Source organism: Ochlerotatus camptorhynchus, unplaced genomic scaffold (assembly GCF_037179485.1).
Source record: "Ochlerotatus camptorhynchus isolate MF236.1 unplaced genomic scaffold, CSIRO-AGI_Acam_v1.1 ptg000196l, whole genome shotgun sequence".
Classification (NCBI taxonomy): Eukaryota; Metazoa; Arthropoda; class Insecta; order Diptera; family Culicidae; genus Ochlerotatus; species Ochlerotatus camptorhynchus.
Window position 1 is genome coordinate 5,833,862 of NW_027040686.1, and position 21,062 is coordinate 5,854,923.

The 21,062-nt window shown below is 38.7% G+C and overlaps 2 protein-coding genes and 1 pseudogene across 4 annotated transcripts in view; 2 read left to right on the plus strand and 1 right to left on the minus strand.

The window, feature by feature from the left end:
- Positions 1-21,062, minus strand: part of LOC135702720 (alpha-protein kinase 1-like) — a 365,060-nt gene that overhangs the window by 197,539 nt on the left and 146,459 nt on the right. The window lies entirely within an intron of this gene.
- LOC135702664 (uncharacterized) lies at positions 821-2,152 on the plus strand. Its single transcript, XM_065223697.1, has 4 exons — positions 821-1,125; positions 1,188-1,279; positions 1,334-1,481; positions 1,553-2,152. Exons 1-4 carry the CDS (start codon positions 996-998, stop codon positions 1,714-1,716), a joined length of 534 nt encoding a protein of 177 aa, XP_065079769.1. The 5' UTR covers positions 821-995; the 3' UTR covers positions 1,717-2,152.
- Positions 4,695-21,062, plus strand: part of LOC135702671 (uncharacterized) — a 79,367-nt pseudogene continuing 62,999 nt past the window's right edge.

A 21,062-nucleotide genomic window follows, 5' to 3' on the forward strand; every position in this document is an offset into this window, starting at 1 on the left:
GAAAGTAGAATGTCTATATAAATTTTATAATTGTTTGGATTATTCAGTATCAGGACGGCGCAAGGGGTGCGAACTCAAAACCATTTGCGCACGCAACTGCAAATGACCAACATTAGTGCTACAACCCTAAACAATGTGTGGTTTGTTGTGGTGTGCGTTGAGACACCAAAAGAGAGTCTTTCCCATACTTCTCATAATTCTGGTTAACATTGGCATTGGTGATAAGCTAATCATTATAATTTTCTAGTGTACAGTTCTTACTCATAATCGCTATTCAGTTTCGTTTGATGGAATAGGGTCCTACACCTACTACCAAAGTATTTCGTCCAAGGTATTTACTCACCTCATTGAATATATTGAACAGTAAGCATTTGAAAATGTTCAAAGTGTTTTTGTTACTTCGTACGTGATGTTTACGATTATTAGAGTTGGTTGGAATTGCTACACTAATATCAACATGAAGCTTATAATTTATTAGCGTGAAAATTCTAAAGTTAGGTTCATAGTTCCGCTAGAGTACGACAGTGTGAAAATTGAATAGAAAATGAAATTGAGCGAAGGGTCATTAATGCGACACATAACTAAACTATCAACCTATCCTCTTTAAAACTTTCTCTAGTTATAAATGATCACACTAAAGCTTCTTGTTGATGTTAGTATATCATCATTGAAAATATAAGAATAATTTATGACGCGTGACGAAAATAGTCCAATTTTGCCGGAATCCGCCATGGAACTCTATAAGTTCATACGAGTAATCCAAATGCATCTCGCGCGTACATATATCACATCAACAACAACAACTGTTCCACGAACTCACTCTAGCCGTCCCACTAGCCTATCTCTGGCTGATAGTGTCGGTCGATTCTACAGCAAGTCCGAGAACCAGTTCAATTAATACACTCGACGGAACCGGTCTACTGCCAACTGCTGACGAACTAGACCTAACTACGCTAGATTAGTCGTAATTAAACAGTGAACAAGTGATTCGCAACATGGAGCACTATTTGCGATTTTACATCAAATTTCAAAGTTATGTCATTGCGATCGCCACAATTTTGGGCTCGGTTTTCACGGCCGTTACCATCTTCGCAAACACGGACTTTCACTACCCACTGGAGGAATGTAGGTTCTGAATTAGTGATCATAAGATTCTTTTTTCTAATCTGAAGTGGGCAACTTTGCAGTTTACAACTATCGATTCATGGGAAGTGGTGCCCTCCTTTTCGGCGTCATAGGGTTCGCGGTGGGGATTTCACTTTTCTATGGCATTTTTAAGGTTAGATTGACAAATGTTGAGTCGATGGAATGAGAATTATAGCTACAATTTCAGGAAGATAAACAATTTGTTTACCCATTCATACCCCTGTTCATGTTGGAACTGTTCCTGCTGGTAGTGCGGGACATTGTAATGATTTGGCAGAACAAACGATGGTATAATATGGTATTTATGAATCCATTCACGATAATCATGGCTCTTTGTAAGTATATACTAAGAATTTGAAATATCGACGCCTACAAGATGGTTCACGAATTTGCTTGTTTCCGGCAGATATCACCCTTCATGTGATGATGACCCTGGTTTCGATTGGTAAGCTGATCGAACATGAGCCAGTGTTACAACCTGGAACCAACTTTGTGCGGTTCAAAACGGATGGTGCTCGCGAACGGACGGAGGAGGTCGACGGCGATGAGGAAGCTCTAGTGACGGAGTAAGTGCGGAGAGGCGTTGTTCTTTCAAACAACGAACGAGATTGCTAGGTGGTGATAATGGCGGCGGAATGCGACTGAAACTGTTAGATGCTGGCAAGCTGTTGCGATGTGTGATGTTTGTTGTTGGCTTATGTGCCGGAATAAAAGCGTTTATGTTTAGAGTTGTTTCACGAAGAAATAATAACAATTTAATTCAGTTATTTTGTTGTTTGCGCTGAATCAGAAATGTTGTTTTTTTTTACATTTAAAGCATTGTGAATAATACCTATGAACATGTTCAACCCAATTCAAATTACCCACAATTTATAATTAATCTGATTTTCAACTATGCACATTATTATGGCGCTTTACGGTACAAACGGTTTCCATAATATTGTTTGAGAAAAGTTGTGAAATTCACAGAACATACTAAGCAAGGTGCAGTAACAAACTTTCGAAAAGGAAGTGATTCTACAATTTTATTTAGTACTGCTTTTAAGAAACAGTATGTGGAAGTTACGTGGTAATATTAACCCTCCGTTACTCGCGCCAACTTTTGTAACACGAGTTTTGTAACAGTGTGAGTTTTGTAACAGTGTGAGTTTTCCACTGCCATTTTGCAGCCGAGCTACCAATCGATTTGAAACCAACGAGTATTTCTTTAAAAAAAAAAACTTGTTTTTTAAATAAACAAGCTAAACTTTTATCACAGTTAACCCCAAAAAATGTGGATAATAGAGAAAATGTGAATGGAAACCGCGTCAACGGTGTCCGTACAACCTGGGATTTGACTTAATTGGTTACAACATGGAAAATCTCGAGATCTTGACCAGATAGAAAGCTACTGTCTTGGGCAAAGTTGTTCTAAAGATCACAACCTTCTCGCTGGTGGAGAGTAGTTCAGAATTGTCTCACTACGTAGCGCTAGAATACATGTGAAATTATCGCATGTGATATATCTCGAGATCAAGACCAGATAGAAAGTTACTGTCGTCGACAATGTTGTTCATGAGATGAAAGCTTATTGCTTGGTGCACAATATAGTTCAAAATTTTCTCAATACGCGGCACTAGTATACACGTGAAATTATCATATAAAATATCTCGAGATCCTTACCAGATAGAAAGTTACTGTCTTGGGCAAAGTTGTTCAGAAGGTCAAGGCCTTTTCGTTGAAGGACAGTAGTTCAGAGTTTTCTCACTTCGCAGCGCTAGTATACATGTAAAATTCTCGCATATATAAAATATCTCTAGATCCTTACCAGATAAAAGGGTAACTGTCTTCGGCAAAGTTTTTCAGGACGTCAAGATCTTTTCGTTGGTGGACAGTTGTTCAGTATTTTCTCACTACGCGGTGCTAGTATACACATGCAATTCTCGCATATGCAATAGCTCGAGATCCTGAGCAGATAGAAAGTTACTGTCTTCGACAAAGTTGTTCAGGAGGTCAAAGCCTATTGCTTGGTGTACAATAGTTGGGAATTTTCTAAGCGGCGCTAGTATACACGTGAAATTTTCACATATAAAATATCACGAGATCCTGACCAAATAGAATGTTACTTTCTTCGGCAAAGTTGTTCAAGGGGCCAAGGCCTTTTGGCTGGTGGACAGAAATTCAATTTTTTTTGTTCACATCATTGCACTTGTAAACACGTGCAATTCTCGCATTAGATATGTTTCGAGACCTGCTAAACTGTCATCGGCAAAGTTGTCCAGGAGATTAAAACTTTTTCGTTGGTCGACAGTACAGAATGTTCTCACTACGTGGCGCTAGGATATACGTGAAATATTCGCATATATAATATCTCGAGATCCTGAACAGCTAGAAATTTACTGTATTCGGCAAAGCTGTTAAGGAGAAAAAAATCTTTTGGCTGATGAACAGTAGTTCAGAAATTTCTTAAAACTTGGCGGGCAATTCTCGCTTATCAAATATCATAAAATAAAAATATAATTTACATCAGCCTTAATGGGATAAGACAAATATATTCTGGATTTCTTTTACTGGTGAAGATTGTCATGCAGATTTGTGGATACATAAATTGGGGTGAGTCGTTCCACTTGTAAACCTCTGATAAATTAGGGGTAACACGTATCTCAAATGGAAAACATTATGTCAAAAGATCAATATCGCTGAAACTTCCTCCAAATGAATGTTTAGAGTCTCCCTTTCATTTTAGGCTAATTTCAAAATGTCTTATCGAGGGGTCTAGAACAAAAAAAAATCCCTACATTTACGTGTGCACGGACAACGAGACTAACTCAGAGAGTGAGATACTTTTGCTCAGTTGAATGGACACCCCCAAAAAACACGCAAATGTGTTATGTTCATATTTTTGTCATTTTACGTCAAATTTTGAAAATTTTTAAAGGAAATACGAAGAGGAAAATTGCTCAATATAATTTTCAAAAGGTTCACCCAAAGTTACACTATTTTTCAAAATTTTCTCTGAAGAATCATAATTGATTTTCTCAGAATTGAGTTGAAAAAAAAAATGAAATTAAAAGTATTAGTAAAACTGTTATGCTATACCATTTGTACCATTCAAATAAATTCTAGTGCGAATCGGAGAAAACTAGACAAATTGGCGGCAATCAGATCAATTTTTGACAAATTTGTTGGGAATATCAACAGTACTTATTCATGCACCGAAGAAGTTGACGAAATGCTACATCCTTTCCGGGGACGCTGTTCTTGGATACAATATATTCCAGGTAAGCCCGCCAAATGTGGGATCGAATTTTTTGCTATGTGTGATGCCAAGACAGTTTTTACAACCAACCTTGAGGTGTTGGAAAACAACCTGCGGGGCCATACGAGACATCCAACTCTACAAGAGATATAGTTGAAAAGCTTGCCATCCCTATTCAAGGATCTTTGCGTACAGATAACTGGTACACCAGCATCCCGCTAGCGGAATCATTATTTCAGAAAAAAAGATAACGCTCCTAGGAACTCTCAGAAAAAATAAAAGAGAAATACCCCCTAGTTTTCAACCCAACATGAATAAACCGGTAGGACACGCCGACTTCGCATTTCGTCAAGATATTGTGTGTGGCAGGATAAATTCTGAAAATGGGATTATACCATCTGTTCTTTGTTTATAGCCGTACGACTACGCCCATTCATTTAACATACGGCGGCTCCTTATCCAGGATTCGCTCCTCAAGCCGCTGCCATAAAATACTATCAAAGTTACCCACCTGTGTATAATCCTTATGGGCGGAGTTGCATCGCGCTTATGAGCGGCGCGCTTCGACCGTAGCCAAATGAGAATTTAACTTAAGCGCGGCAATACAAAAATGAACAAAGGTGTTTTTTTTTCTGTCGACAACACACGATTTTGGAAGCGTCGATACTGAGTCGAGCAAGCCACATATTATTATTGACTATAATCGTACTAAAGGTGGCGTCGACACAGTTGACCAACTTTGTGAAACATTTTCGGTTGCAAACAGGTGGCCCATCTTCAATACAATTTTGAATATTTCTGGTAATACAATTTAGATAAGAAAGTGGTAGTACTATACTAACGTAAAATACTTGTTTTGGTTTTCATCATGTATAAATGCACAAATCATTGATAAGTCAATAAGAAGAAAGGACTCGCCGAAATTCAGAAGAGTGTTTCTTCATCATTTGGCTGTCGGTCTTATGAACGCGCAATTAATCTTGAGGGCAGCTATCCAAAGTCTCCCAAAAGACGTTAAATCCTTCTTGCAAGCAGTTGTGCCAACAAACGATCATGGAAGCACATAAGAGAAGTCATCTGCGAAAAAAGGAAGGGAACTTGTAAAACCTGCGGACGTACCCAAAACACATCTAGAACTCTCACATGTGGTAGATGCAAAGGATTTACATGTTAACAACACGCTGCGGTTACAACGCTATGCAGCAGTCGTGAAACAGATGATGCTAATGAAGATGATTCGTTGATAAGGTTGTTAATATCATATGTAGAGAAAATCTGTATAAAATATGTTACGTTAGAAGAGAAAAAAAATAAAAACAGTGTGTGGCTCGAGGTTTTGCACTAAATAAGGTACAAATAATATGATCACATCGAACTATATTAATGACTTCTAAACCTATATTGGGTATAATGGAGTTCCTTTTCACATCCAAATAATTAAGCTGCATTTGATTCAGAATATTTTACAATTCACATGTATACTAAAGCAGCAAAGCGAAAGAATTCTGAACTAATCAACTCACCATCCGGAAGAACTTTGCCTCATGTACAACTTATACAAATATTTTACATGCACACTAGCGCCGCAAACCGAAAATATTCTGAACTATTTACTGTTCACCAGCCAAAAAGCTTTGATCTCCTAAACAACTTTGCCGAAAACAGTAATTTTCTAGCTGTTCGGGATCTCGAGCTGTAGCATATATGAGGATTGCACGTGTATACTAGCGCAGCGCAGTGAGAAAATTCTAAACTACTGTTCACCAGTCAAAAGACCTTGACCTTCTGAACAACTTTGCCGAAGACAGTAACTTTCTATTTGGTCAGGATGTCGATATATTTTATACGTGAAAATTTCACGTGTATACTAGCGCTGCGTAGAGAGAAAATTCTGAAGCATTGTGCACCAAAAAATAGGCTTTAACCTCCTGAACAACTTTGTTCAAGACAGTAACTTTTTATCTGGTCAGGATCTCGAGATTTATCACAGGCGAGAATTTCACATTTCACTAACGCTACGTAGTGAGAAAATTTTGAACAACTGTCCACGAGCAACAAGTTTATGATATCCTGAACAACTTTGCCCAAGACAGTAATTTTCTATCTGGTCAAGAACTTGAGATATTTTATATGCGAGAATTTCACATGTATGCTAGCACCATGAAGTGAGACAATTCTGAACTACTGTGCACCAGCCAAAAGACCTTGACCTTCTAAACAACTTTGTCGTAGACAGAAACTTTCTGTCTGGTCAAGATCTCGAGATATAGCTTATGCGAGAAAGGCACGTATATACAAGCGCCGTATAGTGAGAAAATTCTGAACTATTGTCACCCAACAAAAAGATTTTGACTTCCTGAAAAACTTTGCCGAATACATTTACTTTCTATCTGGTCAGGATCTAGAGTTATTTTATATGCGAGAATTTCACATGTATAAAAGCGCAGCGAAGTGGGAAAACTCTGAACTACTGTCCACCTGCGAAAAGGCCGTGACCTCCTGAACAACTATTCCGAAGACAGTACCTTTCTGTCTGGTCGGGAACTCAAGATATTTTATATGACACTTTCACGTGTATACTAGCGTCACGTAGTGAGCAAATTCTGAACTATTGAGCACCAAGCAATAGGCTTTGACCTCCTGAACAACTTGGTCGGAGACAGTAACTTTCTATCTGGTCAGGATCTCGATATATTCCATGTTGTAATATATTAAGTCAAATCCCACGTAGTATGGTCACAGTTTACGCGGTTTCCAATTACATTTTCCCTATTATCCGCATTATTTTAGGTGTTTACTGTAATCAAAGTTTAGCTTGTTTAGATCAAAACAAGTTGTTTGAGGAATACTCGTTGGTTTCAGATAGATTGTAACTCAGCAACAAAATGGCAATGGAAAACTCATGTGTGTTGTACAAAGTACAACAGCGCGAGTAATGGAAAAAGTAATTAAGGTTAAGATTGATAGAATGCACAAATCAAGCTGAACATTTCATTAGGTCCAAACTTACATTGACAGATTCTCTTCGTCGACTTTCTGTTTTCCGTTAATTGTTCACAGAGGACAGTGCAGTGCAAAACATGTCTGGTACCTGTATATATGCATTAAGATTAATATTCGAAGTCCCTCCTTTTTTACACATTCTGCACACAAAATACTTCACCCCTCACAGAATTTCCCGCCGATTTTTATGAATGGGGCGGGGCAAAAAGTATCTTTTGTGCAGAATAGGTGAAAAATGAGGGACTTCGAATGTCAATCTAAATGGATATATAGAGGTACCAGACATGTTTTGTAGTGTCATATCAGGTACTCTATGTTGTAGTCTGTGAGAGGGAAATCACAAATCAAATGTCATCAAAATACATGGCATGGTGAGATATTGAGCTCGTGAGAAAGAATTTTCTTTCTCAAATTTTAAATTTTTGGCGCTCTGGAGACTGGTAGTAATACGGTTAAAAAAGTATGGGAAAAAACTGTTTTATTTAATTCTAGCTTGTTTAATAAAATTTCCAGAAAAAAAGTCAACGACAAAGTCTATGCATATTCATTAGGATGTCGTCAACTTCTTTTTACTGGAATATGCATCAAAAGCGTATTATTTCCTCTTATCCAAATTTCGATATGAGGATTTTTATTACTTACTACCAATGGGACAGCGCAATCTGCGTTAAAACAGCCTTGACTAAATGGTTCATTGTCTGGTCTGCTTTAGAGAATAGAAGTTCTGAACTTCAAGTTGGGATGGAACATAGTTGACTCCATGCTCTGTTGGCTTGGTAGTCTATGTACACTAAAATAAATTCAACTCCTACTTCCAATCAAAATTTAAATAATCGAAGCCAATTAATCGATTAGCAGATAATCGAGACATTGAATAATCGATTAAAAATTAATCGATTATTTTAACAGATAATCGATTAGCTCGATTACTCGAGTAGTAATCGGACATCACTAGGCGGGTGACGTTGAACAATGTTCTCTAGTACACAACGAGCTGCAGCCCACATGAGCATCCATAGAAGGAGGAAGAAGCCGCACAGCTATTGATCGAAATCAGTAGCTCGTCGTGAGTCGCTGTGGGCCATGTATGCCTAGCGCGTCATACTAAAGAGTATAAACAGAGAGAACCCCGGTCAAATTCCTATTCTTACACAAAACACAAGCTCCTGCTGCAGTTAAAAAATAACATTTATTCTATAAGACCACGTAGTCCTACGTCACCATTGCATATAGCCCCATAGGGCTGTCCATTGTAGTTTGTTTTTTGGGTTGTGATTGTGAGTGCGTCAAAGTGCAAGAGAAGCGTGAGATCTGTTTGCCAGATTCGCATTTGAGTTTATTCTCTCGGGAGGGGTTAGTGAATGAGATGCACCTAGTGACGACAGAATTAGTAAAATCCATCGACAAATAAAAAAGTTGCAGGCTTTGGTCTGGGGTGCAAATGACCCCAAGGTACACACAAAGGGTTAAGGGTGTTATAGGGGAAATGGATGTAATGTCGGCCTAAATACCCCTAATTTTGCCCATACATAAATTCATCAATAGACTAAACTTTCAATAGCGACCAAAAATATCCATTAGTACCGTCCCAATAACGCGTTCATCTGGATAAAATTGATAAATAGCAGATTTTTAGCGATGGGCCCAATTTTAGATCAATAGGCCAACATTACAGCCATTTCCCCTATCATGGAAATTTTAAGAACATAAAAAATGCGGGAATTGAGCTCAGTTGATTAGAGAACATCAACGAAGTTCTATTAATTCAAAAAATGCGAGTACTTTTAGCATGCACCGATATCTTCAAGAAATTCCTGAGATCTTTTAGGAAATATAGATGAAAGTTGAATTAGATAGTTCCATGATATTCAGCAAAGGTCTGAGTACTTTTAGAACCATCCGATAACTTCAGAACAATCCGAATAACTTAAGGAGATTTGCAGCGTGGAATTATGGAATATTCCGATGGGATGGACCTCCCTTAGCTCAGTCAGTAGAGGCACCACTATAAAGTAAGACCATGCTGAAGGTGGCTGGAATCGGTCCGTTCTAGGATTTTTTCAGGTAGGAAAATTTATCGACTTCTCTGGGCAAAGAATATGATTGTACTTGTCACACAATTATACAAATACAAAAATGGTACAGGCATCGAAAGCACTCAATTAATAACTGTGGAAGTGCATCTATAACACTAAATTGAGAGCATGCAATAAGTTAATATGCGATAAGCCAAAAGTTTGAACTGCAAAGGAGAAGAAGAAGTACGCCTACACCATTTTTGTATTGGCGAGTCGAAGAATTACGTTCAACTCGAACCCACATCCTCTGGCATGGGACGATGTAGCTTTACTGCCACGACTTTCATGAGAGCTCGATGTCAATCTAGCAATTTATTAGCAAATCAAATTTATAACGCCAGCTGATACATATGCCAAGCACACTATTTATAGCTTCAGTCAATAGGTCCGAAAATCTCACTTGATCATCTGGATTGCCACAATAGACCACAAAACGTACTGCCTGCCGGTAATGAATTATGATACCATTGAATATGCATTCCAAATGTAGAACAGCAAGGTAACGGGCAAAGTGTGCACAAACGCTTCACCGTCCCAGCCTCTTCTCTTCCAAACGACGGCGACGGCAGCCGACGCTCGACGCACAGGAAATTAATGAAAATCTAATTGAAATTTAATGAAAGGGATTTCGCATAATGGATTATATGTTTTTGCATTTATTCATCCTACCGACCGCCGGTGCCACCGTCGTGTCCATAGTGCTCAATTGAATATCCGGTTCAACGGCTGAAAGGGAAGTTTCGAGTGATTTATTTGGTAAATAAAATTGGACGAGTTGGCCTCAAAATAGACTGGGACGAGATGGACGAATGAACAACTGCAGGTATGTACAGATGTATTGGAAAATGGGTGCGTTATCCGGGTTGTTTTTTTTTTTTGTCCAGCGAACGGATGTCTCGTGTGTTAAGAGGGAGTGTAGACTAAGGAGTGGCACTGTTTTCCCAAAAAAAATCGGTCTGTGTGACGCTCCCTGTCGCTCACCATCCACGTCAGCCGCCCACCTAATTGATTGCCGTAATTAATGCGCGTTCCCGGTATGGTGAATATCATGGTTGTTATTGAATTAATCTAACACTGAATTCAACAAATGGCTCCAACGAGCAACAATTACCATTTATCACGTGCTTACAAACGATTTTTCCATGGATTTGATGGAAAGCAAGAAATGAGCAGCGAAAGTATGCAAATCGAAACTAAAAGAATTATTCTGGGAAACGTATCCGAGCGTAAAGCGGACCGGAAGGTGATTTCCAGAAAACACGCAGACGGACTAAACACCATTCAGCCATCATCAGCCTACCGCGATTCGAAGGACGGAGAAAGTGTCTGACCTTTCCGAAAGTTTCATCTTGTGGCTTGCTTTGCGTCAAAGTTAAAAAGATTTTCCAATTAACTTGGGTACAATTATGATCCGATCTAGGGGTTAGGCAGCTTAAATATATTTGAGAATATCATCAAATATTTATTAAATATCATCGAAAATATTAAAGCATTTAAAAAACCTAATACATTTAAAAAGAAACCGCTTTTTGAGTTGTTTTAAAGTCTTAGTTTTTGAGTCAGCAAATATTTTGATAAATTCAACCAACGTGTCCTGCCCTCTGGATCCGAGTTAGATGTTGATAAAACTTTTTGAAAACTTGTTTCTCTTATCCAACTGTCTATCATCCGTTGCGAGCTGTCAAACATTTTTCATCAAATAAAACTTCAAACAACGCGGTAATCCCTAATCCCCTCCGAACGGAAAATGTAAATTTCCATTGCAATTTTCATCACCATAGTAGGTAGGAGCAACCCGTCGCGCGCGCGTCTGTCGAACGAGCTTGAAAAGCGTCTTGTCATTGAAAAACTTTTATCCTTGAAACTTTGCGTAAATCTACCTACCAGTCGCAAAATGTGTTCCCGGGCGCGCTGCTTCTCGAGTTGCACCGCTTATCGCAATAACTTCAATTCACTTTTCCACTTTGGCTTGGATCCTATTAACTACCCTACATATTCCCAAACCACCACACCGCTGCTGGCTGTTTGCAGCTAATAAAATCGTAAAGTAATTTTCGCTAGTAGCGCACTCTGTTGGGGGTACCGTGAGCAGCAGGTTCGTTGACGAACCGTAGCGGTTTGGCGTGCTTCGGGACTTTGGGTTGACTTTCTATTATAAATACATGGAATAAGTAGACAGTAGGGTATGTGCGTACAGTCAGGAATCGTTATTTATGTGTGACTTAGGTTTAATTGAAAACTACTTAGGTTTTTTCAATGTGTAGAGGGAATTTTCGTTTTTTTTATAAAGTAGGTTCCTTCCTAATCTGAAAACGGTGGGTCAAGAACTTTATTCTTCTTCATTCCTTTATTTAACCTCGGTCTCTGTTCCACAAACTAGTGCCAATCACCGACGGACTACATTTTGAATAACATCAAACATGGAGTTAGTTTTCAGCATATCAGTAATCATGTCAATTAATGATTTCTGTAAAAATTCCATTTTAGGAGCAGTCAAAATTCAAAATTTCCGTCAAAATTTTCAAAATTTTCGTTAAAATTATGTTGGTAGCAGCAAAAGTTGCTCCATTAACTTGCTGAACATTGTTAACAGCGAGGGGAGTAGGTAAAGATGAAAAAATGAAACAGGGGTGATATTTGTACCTACGGGTACGAATGTGGAATTTGTTCCTCACTGACCATTGTTAACAGCAGAGGAATTTATATCTGGTCGGGAACGTGGAGCGTTTCCTACCTGTCACTTAGAACGCGATTGTAGGATCGCTTTGCGAGTCTTACATTCCCAAAAATTGGATTTGTGGTTTTAACCAAATTTTGAACATTTAAATTTCTTAGGATCTTCCTTCACAGGACAATCGTCCTTTGCGTGAGAGGAATCACCACAATTCATGCATAATAGCTGGCATGTAGCATTTTTTGATTCCGTGATCCCATCCCCACTTACGACACTGGGTGGGGTTTTGGAAATTTCCTCCAGTCTTCCTGAAGTGTTCCTACTTCACTTGGACATGGAGCATAAGGCTAGCTTTTTCCAAAGCCTTAAGGTTGTTTAGTTCACTAGACTTGAAGTGAACTAAATAAAAATCATTTGAAATCCCGTAGCGCGAATCGCCAGGACGGGATTTCATTTTGATTACTTGGAGTGGCACAACTAAGTGACCTTGCTTGAGCTTGTGAGGATTTATTTAAGTTGACCTGCGCTGCTGTAACCTTGGGCTTCCATATTATATGATTCCTGTGAATCCGATAAAAATAACACACTAGCGGTCACATTAAACACAAACTACAAACTTCAATCATAACATTTATTCTCCAAGTAACACGTAACATTTACTCACCTTAATACTAAACGTCAAATTATAAAACGCGTAAGGTCTACCGCCGTGTTCGACCAAAGATGCACCAACAACCAACTGTCGAGCTGTTCCACTAACGATCATCATCCAGCCTAGGATCACTGCCTACGATGATCTTCGATCGGTCCTCTCCAGCCAAAATTTTCACCACTGCAATAGGTATAGGATGATGTTCTTTGCGAGAGTTTGGATCTCCCATTCATGATCTTCGTCGCTGCGCTATCCCATCTATTGCAGCAACTGAACAACCTAGCAATGCGAAACAATGACCACACAGTTGTACGGTCCGCTTGTATTGTTGTGATGCTAGATGCTGAACCAGGGCTGTAGTTTTGGGTGGTCTTAAAAAAGAGCTACTGTTACAAAAGGTCGAATAGAAAAAGGTCAAAATGAACAAAGGTTCATCTGAACATAAGTTCAAATGGACAAAAAGTCGAATGGACAAAAGGTCGAAGTGGACAAAAGGTTGAAGTGGGCAGGAGGTTGAAATAGACAAAATGTCGAATGGAAAAATTGCCAAAATGGGCAAATGTAGAATGGACAAAAGGTCAAAATGGAAAATTGATAAAAAAAAATGGAGGATAAAATGAGTGGCTTTCTTTAAATCATGGAAAATTAAGGTAGCAAATAGAGTGCAGTTTTGAACCCCTTCGGATACGGTTGTGTTTTAAGTTTGCTCTCTGTTTTGTACGTGCGTTCGCTTGCATAGTTTTCGGCTGCATTTGCCGGATTAGCGCTGGCACTCTGCCTCCCGGACGGTTATACGTGTGTGATTGGTGGTGATTGGTGGTAGAAAGCGTTATACATCATGTTTGCAAGCATCAGAAGATTTGTCGTTATCTGCGTTGTTTGATTTTTTCTCCCGGACCAGAAATTTGTGGTGTCACGAGTGATAATTTTAATTTCAGTTTATTTACGCGGTGAAAAAAATTAAGTGTTTTCGATCGAAAGTGTGTCGAAAGTGCTTCTGAACATGTTTTGCAGTTGGGTGTGGTGAAATTCGTGCATTCCCGGTTGATTTTCAGTGGAAATTCCGTATCACAAAATTGCCCACCGATTCCTTTTTTTTTGGCGTTCGACGACGATGGGTGTGCTTTCGCGAGAATGACGTTAATTGGATCCGTTTCTTTGCACGGGTGTGTTTTTTTTGTAACCAGCGGTGTGTAAGTGTGCCTGTGATTTGCATTGCCTCCCGGGAGGCCGGTTCACCGTGTTCGGATGTCACGCTTTCATCCTGTAGTTCTATCGAGAGTCTCGTCACAGTTTGTGAGTTCAAACACGGTCCGGTTGGCAAATTAGCCGGGGAAAGTGTTGATAATGTGTCCGTCGCGAGTTTTGGTGGTGATTCGGTGGCCGACGTTGCCGTGAATCAGCGAGTTTACGGCTTGCAAAAATGCTCGTCTGCTGGTCTCTCGCCAGTGTCGGAGATTGTGAGCAAGCTGAAGGATGCCTCACTGGATACGCCCAAGACTGGATGGGCGGTAGCTGGTGGCCGTGAACGGTTTCTGGGGAAAGCACTAGACGTGAACCTCCCCCGGAGAAGATGGGCGTGGTCGGCAATGGTAATTGTCATGCTTTTCCTGTTCTGAACTTTGATTGGAGAACTTTTCACTCCCAAATAGTTTTCCTAAAGCAATCAGAATATGAACGTGAAAGTTGATACATGACAGTTGCCAATATGCAATCTACGAATTACTCCGTTACACACGCAAACTATGGAAAATTAAGGTAACAAATAGTTACTGTGCGTGTCACAGCAATCTAAGAGGCACATATCTGCCTTCCTCTAGAATACATTCCTGATTTAAAACATGAACTGTTGGTTGGTAGTATTTGCATTGCATTTTTTCTTTAATTCTTTTAAACTCTGAGGAGCAAACATTCTCTAAACAATATTTCGTAAATTTTGATGTGGCCACTTCGACTTTTTAACCATTCAGCCTTTTATCCATTCGACCTTGTGCCCCTGTAAGTTCAACAATAATCAGTTTCGGCTTGGCAGTCTGGCAATCACTCAATCAGAACAAATTATGTAATTTATCCCTACGTTTCGGCTCTGATTAGGGCCTTCTTCAGGGGAAACTGAGCAACAGCCCAACAGCAATACCAATTATGCCCACCTGAATCCAACTAAAAAGCTCAACTTTAATACCCGTTCCCACCATTGCACCATAGCCACCATAACCCTCGAAGAGTGCACAACCGCAAGTATTATACCCGACACAAATTATAAAAAAAAAACATCAAAGTTTTGTTATTATTCAACTAAAAACCGCTATGTATAAAAACTTACGAACAAAAAACAGACGTTAGACTTCAAACAGTATTTAGACAAAGAATAAATCCAACAATTGTGAGTGTAAAATATTTATAAAAAGTGAAACAATTAATTCTAAAAATAAAATTCCCCTCAGTTTCCCCTGAAAAAGGCCCTAATCAGATCCGTAACGTAGGGACAAATAACAAAATTAATTTGTTCTGATTGAGTGATTGCCAGACTCCCAAGCCAAAACTGATTATTGTAAAACCTCACAGTTGAACACTCCAACACAGTATAACCTGTAAGCTTAATTCGACCTTTTGTCCATTCGTTTCAGAAGTTATTGGGACTGCCCTTAATATCTCTGAGTTTCCTCAATTTTTCTCACGTTCTGTGGACTTCTCTGAAGATTTGGTGACCTTTCTGAATGTCTCTGAATGTCCTCAGTTTCGTCTGAGTTTCCCTGAAGCTGACGGAACCGCCTTGAAGTTCTCGAAGCTTCCCTGAAGTGGCCGATATTTTACAGCGGAATCCTTACTATCCCACAGCCTGTTCATGAAACTCTTTCGAAATCTTTGGAATTTTCTTTCAATCCCCGGAACTACTAAGTGGACTACCCAGAATTTCTGTGATATTTTCTGAAATTATCGCTACTCTTCTAATGATCATCTGGCTTTGTCCTGAAACTAATGAAATCAAGCCAATCCATATTCTGGCTTTGTCCTGAAACTTATGATATCATGCCAATCAATATTCGGCGACTGTGTTCGGCAAAGCACTTTTTCCCATCACGGAAACGCCTTGTTTTCTGATGACAAAATTACGCATTTGTGTTCACAAAATGCACGAATTTTTTGGTATATTCAATAGATTATAAAAAAGCTAAAATTGATTGGAGGAATTTCTTGCTAAAATCTTCCGTTCGCGAGATATTCGCGATCAATCATTAATTCGATTTTTTTTTCTAGCGTCCTAGAGAAAACCTTACCTTAATTCGAAGTGTTTCTGGTTAATTGACAGTGTCATGTGGTATTCGGTCGTTGCGAGAATTTCTATGTACCACTTCAATACTGTTACGCATTTGACCACAAACGTTTGGTTGCTGGGAACATTATCAAACAGCTTTGGGGGTGCTGTGGCTGGCAGCAAGGCAAGCGAACGTTCAATGGTGGTCCTGAAAAGAACCGTTTTATCGTGATGGTTGAGTAATGCTGCGATATTAAATCAACACGGATTAGGCTAGCGAGCTGTATGTTATTTTGGAACGAGGGTGACACGCTTAACATAGATGGCCCACAGTGGCTCACGACAAGCTACTGAATCCGATCAGTAGGGGTGCAGATTTTTCCTCCTTCTTCGGTGAATCGAGGGCTCTTGAGGGCACCCTTGATAGCTAATTGCTTGCGAGGAGCCTTTCGTTGTGTACTGGAGAAAAAATTACAACGCAAAGCGCCGAAAGCACCGTTCGAAGAGACTGGATGGAATTTTGATGAAAAATAAAAATGACCCTAAATTTTAGATTGGGAAAAGGTTGCAGAACAACGTTGTCGAAGGCCACAAATCGTTTCGCCCACCCTAACATACACTCAGAGTACCAGAGTCCAAGCAAAAAAAAAAAAATCAATCCTGTTAAACCGTTCCTTTATTGACCTAGCAACGAAAATCGAGTCGCATCTCTCATGGGGACGTTAAGTTTCCCAAGACCATTTCCCATCCTAGTTGATTTCATTTTTTTCGTTTTCTTCACACTCAAATTTCATCTTTTCTCAGTACGTGCATAAGTTTATGGGTTTATCCTAAGGGAAGAGGAGACAACTGGCATTCTTTTGTCGGTGACGTGTTCTTCTTCTATCGCAGAAACGACCGTGCAAAAACTATTTCATTATTGGCGCCGTAGTCGACTGTCAAAATACAAGAAAATAGATTCACTGTTGTAAAAATTCTCGCGTTTCTATACCTTCGCCCGACCAATCAGGCACTGGTTCGCGTTTGACAGAAAATTGGTTCATAAAAGGCCCCCTATTACCTCCTCTTCCTCTTAGGGTTTACCTTTTTCTAACGGGATAGAAAGCCGAGCGAGCATCAACAAATCAAGAACAACATGTGAAAAGGGCATAGAAGCTTTTTGCAAAAAAAAACCTTTGTAGGCCTTTTTATCACCAAACGAAGGTCGCCTACACAAACCAACAACATCAACGGGTAGGGAAATATTTATGTTGATGTTGTTTTTTGTGAGCGACCTTCAGTTGGCCCACAAAGGTTTCTTTACGAAAAGTTTGTATGCCCTTTTCACATAATGTTCTTGAAATGGAGACAGTTGCGTCGATTTATCCTGTGTTTATCCTACCCATGGAACGACGCTTTGATCCCACCACCACCATCACCACTCGGAGGGATTTTTGTTTACCCTCATTCCACCTTCCAGCTGAGCAGCTTTTCATCCTTGCCTTGCACAGCGATTGGTGATTACTTCCGGCAAATTGAATTGGGAGTAGCGAGTGGAAAGTGATTTTTTTTTCCTTTTCCGCCTTGAAGAAATCCACCGCAATCTCCAGACTAATCAACTGAAGGGGCACTTTCTGCTCCGGTTGTAGTGCGACTGGTTGAACGAAATTCAATTCTTTTCACAACATCATGCTGTCAATTTTGGTTTAAAGTTGAACAAATAAGGACAACGCAACACAGTGAAAAAAAAAACTTTGTGCTGTTGTAGCTTTTTTTATATCGCGAGTCGATTCGAATAGGAAATTAATTATTCAATCGTGTAAAACGGATTTTTCATCGTTCTTAGTAACGTGGCTCAGCGAGTTCGAGGGAAAAAAAATCCAACTATAGATCTTTTGTGTATCGCGTATCCAATCCTGGAAAAAAAATTGAGTTCGTTGTTGTACCTAGAGTGTTGCTTTAAACTCAACAGTTGCAAATGGAATGAACATGTAGGGAGATGGGGAGTGAATTTCAAGAATAACATGAAATAGGTGGAATCCGGTGGAATAAAATATTATCATACAATGTGGTTCCGCCTTTGGTGAGTGGGGACAGGTGAAAACAAATGTTTGTTACTATAAGAGTACCTTCATTCATTTACGGAATTCTTTTAGCTGTCCAGTAAAAATACTTTCAATTAGTTGGGAACAGTTATAATATTCAAATTTAAATTATTTCAATCATGAAACAGATTTTTAACATACATTGTTTCAGCTGTTTCTTCTTTGGTAAGGCAGTTGATTGGCGGTTTGATGTTTTTTTTATTCGTTTATTTGGTAAGACTAAACTTTACGGATCCAAATAAAATAAAAATCACTATCAATATAAACATTACACTCAAAAAATTCTACACGTTTGATTCATGTGCTTCAACTCTTGATTTTTCAAATGCACATTCAAATTAATTTGATGTGTTTTCAACATACATTCGAAGTGCTTTACTAACTTAAAGTGTTTTGATCTATGAAATGTTACATATCAATGTAAGTGTATTGCACGTTGAATCCATTTGCACACTTTATTAAATCTCGCTACTGTTCAAGACATAAGGAGTTTAAGTGTTTTGCATTCCAGCACGATATGATTTGCTTATTCTGCAAATGTAAACAACAGAACTTTGTTTGCCACCTGTCAAATGCATAAGTTTGATTCGAGTTATTAAAATTAGTTCCGTATTATCCTGGGTTTTATCATTCAATTTGCTGCTGAAGAAGCAACTGTGATGTTCACGATATTGTCCAGGTAATTAAGAATTGAAATTTATGATAGATTTTCTTGATACATCCTTGATTTTAGCAGCAGATAAGGTACTGTGAAACCGAGTTTGGATTAATATTACTGCAAACAAAACCGGGATGGTAATTTGATCAAAATATGCCGCCCATATCATCGAGCTCTAAACAACTTTTTCTTTTTAGAACTGATGTAATCCAGGATTAGCAAGGAGATGATCTTTGTTGAAGAAGAAAGGTGCAGTTCAATTTTTATCTATTGTAATTTAATAATAAAAATTTTAAAGAAACTTTTTGAAAAAAAAAAAAAAAAGATTAATAGTATGCAGGGACAGGGCTGACAAATGACTGGGATTATGCGTACCACCGGTACTTCGCGAACTTGAAGGTTATAAAATAGACCCGTCATGCAAGTAACTCCTATCCCTTCCTCCTCGCAGCGCCGGCTGGGGTACGAGTAACCTTAGGGAAGATCGGTTAACCAACCCCGGTGGGAGCTCACTAGCGTGCACAGGAATCTTGTTAAGGAGGGGCATTTTTTTTCTATGGTGCATTTAATCTGGGGATGGGGAGTACTCCAAAGTGCGTGGGAGGTGGCATTTTTTGCTCCGGTGGTGGTTCATCTTCTTCAATGCAAATTGCTTTCAGACAGCCAATGGAAATTGGCAATTTAATCGCATCAACGATGATGAACCGTCCCAAAGTACCGTCAGTGGAGGTGACAGAAAATGATGCTGAACATTCAACATGTTTTAAAGATGTAATAAAAGACAAACCCGAATTTATTGCAACGCATATAAACAGCTGTAGCTTTTTAACCACGGTAATAAATGACTTTAAATTTTCAGAGAAGATTCTTAGACGATTTTTTTTAGGGAATCCAAAATCTGCCTTTAAACTTTGTACAGTTGTGAAAAAGTCCATCCTCAGAATTCCTTAAGGTTCTTTTCGAAATTTTTAAAACTCTATGAGCTCTTTTGAAATTCTTCTCAGAAGTCCTCTGCAATTATTTTTAGAACTCTTGACTTTTACTCAGAACACCTTGGAACTCAAATTCCCTTAGAGTTTCAGAAGAATCTCCTCAAAAAATGTTCCCGGAATGAGCTAGAAATTATCGGTACTCCCTAGAAATTTTCCTCAAAATCCCTTTGGAATTTCACTCAAAATTTAATTTTCTCGGTATTATTTTCGGAATTATCTTGGAACTATCTGCAGGATTCACTAGAATTTAAATGCGGAATTTTCTTGGAAGACTCCCCAGAAATCCTTTGGAACTGTCCTCAGAATTCAATATCCTTGAGGTTCTTCTCAGATTTTTTTTAGAACTCTCCTAAGAGCTCTTTTGAAATTCTTCTCAGAAGTCCACTGGAATTATATTTAGAACTCTTCGTGATTTTTTTTCTCAGAACACATTGGAACTGAATGAGCTAGAAATTATCCTCGGAATTCGCTTGAAATTTTGCTTAAAATCCCTTAGAAATTACACTCAAAATTGGATTTTCTCGGTATTCTGTCATAAGAATTCAATATCCTTGAGGTTCTTCTCGGAATATTTTAGAACTTTTTTCTCAGAACACCTTGGAACTGCAATTCCCATAAAGTTTCAGAAGAATCTCCTCTGCATTCTCCAGAAAGTCTTCTCAGAATGAGCTTGAATTATCCTCGGAACTCCCTTGAAATTTGTCTCAACATCCCTTTGGAATTACATTCAAAATTTGATTCTCTCGGTATTCTTTTTGAAATTATCTTGGATTTATCTGCAGGATTCACTAGAAATTATTCGCAGAATTTTTATGAAATCATCTTTTCTTTTAGAACAGTCCTCAGAATTCAATACCCTTGAGGTTCTTCTCGGAAATCAAGTTTAACTTGTCCACCCATTCACCAAAACGTTGTAGTTTTTCTACCATAAATGTTCAATAAAGCTTGCCCCTCGATTCACCAGAACTGTTCAATTTTTACATCAGGCCTCTCCATGCAGCAGATTGTTGCAAATCTTACACCAGAAATTTTCAATAGAAACTCGCAACCAGAAAATTTCAGTTGATCAGAACGATGCAAATTTTCCACCGTAATTTTCAATAAAAATTGCATCTTCAATTTTCTGATTGGTGCAGAATTCCTTTTTTTCATTTTCCACCAGACATTTTCAATATAGCTTGCTTCTCCTATTATCAGAATATTGCAGGTTTTCCACCAAATAAAGCTTGCTCCTATTTTTTTTTATTTTTCATCATAAATTTTTAGTAAAACAGCGTCCCT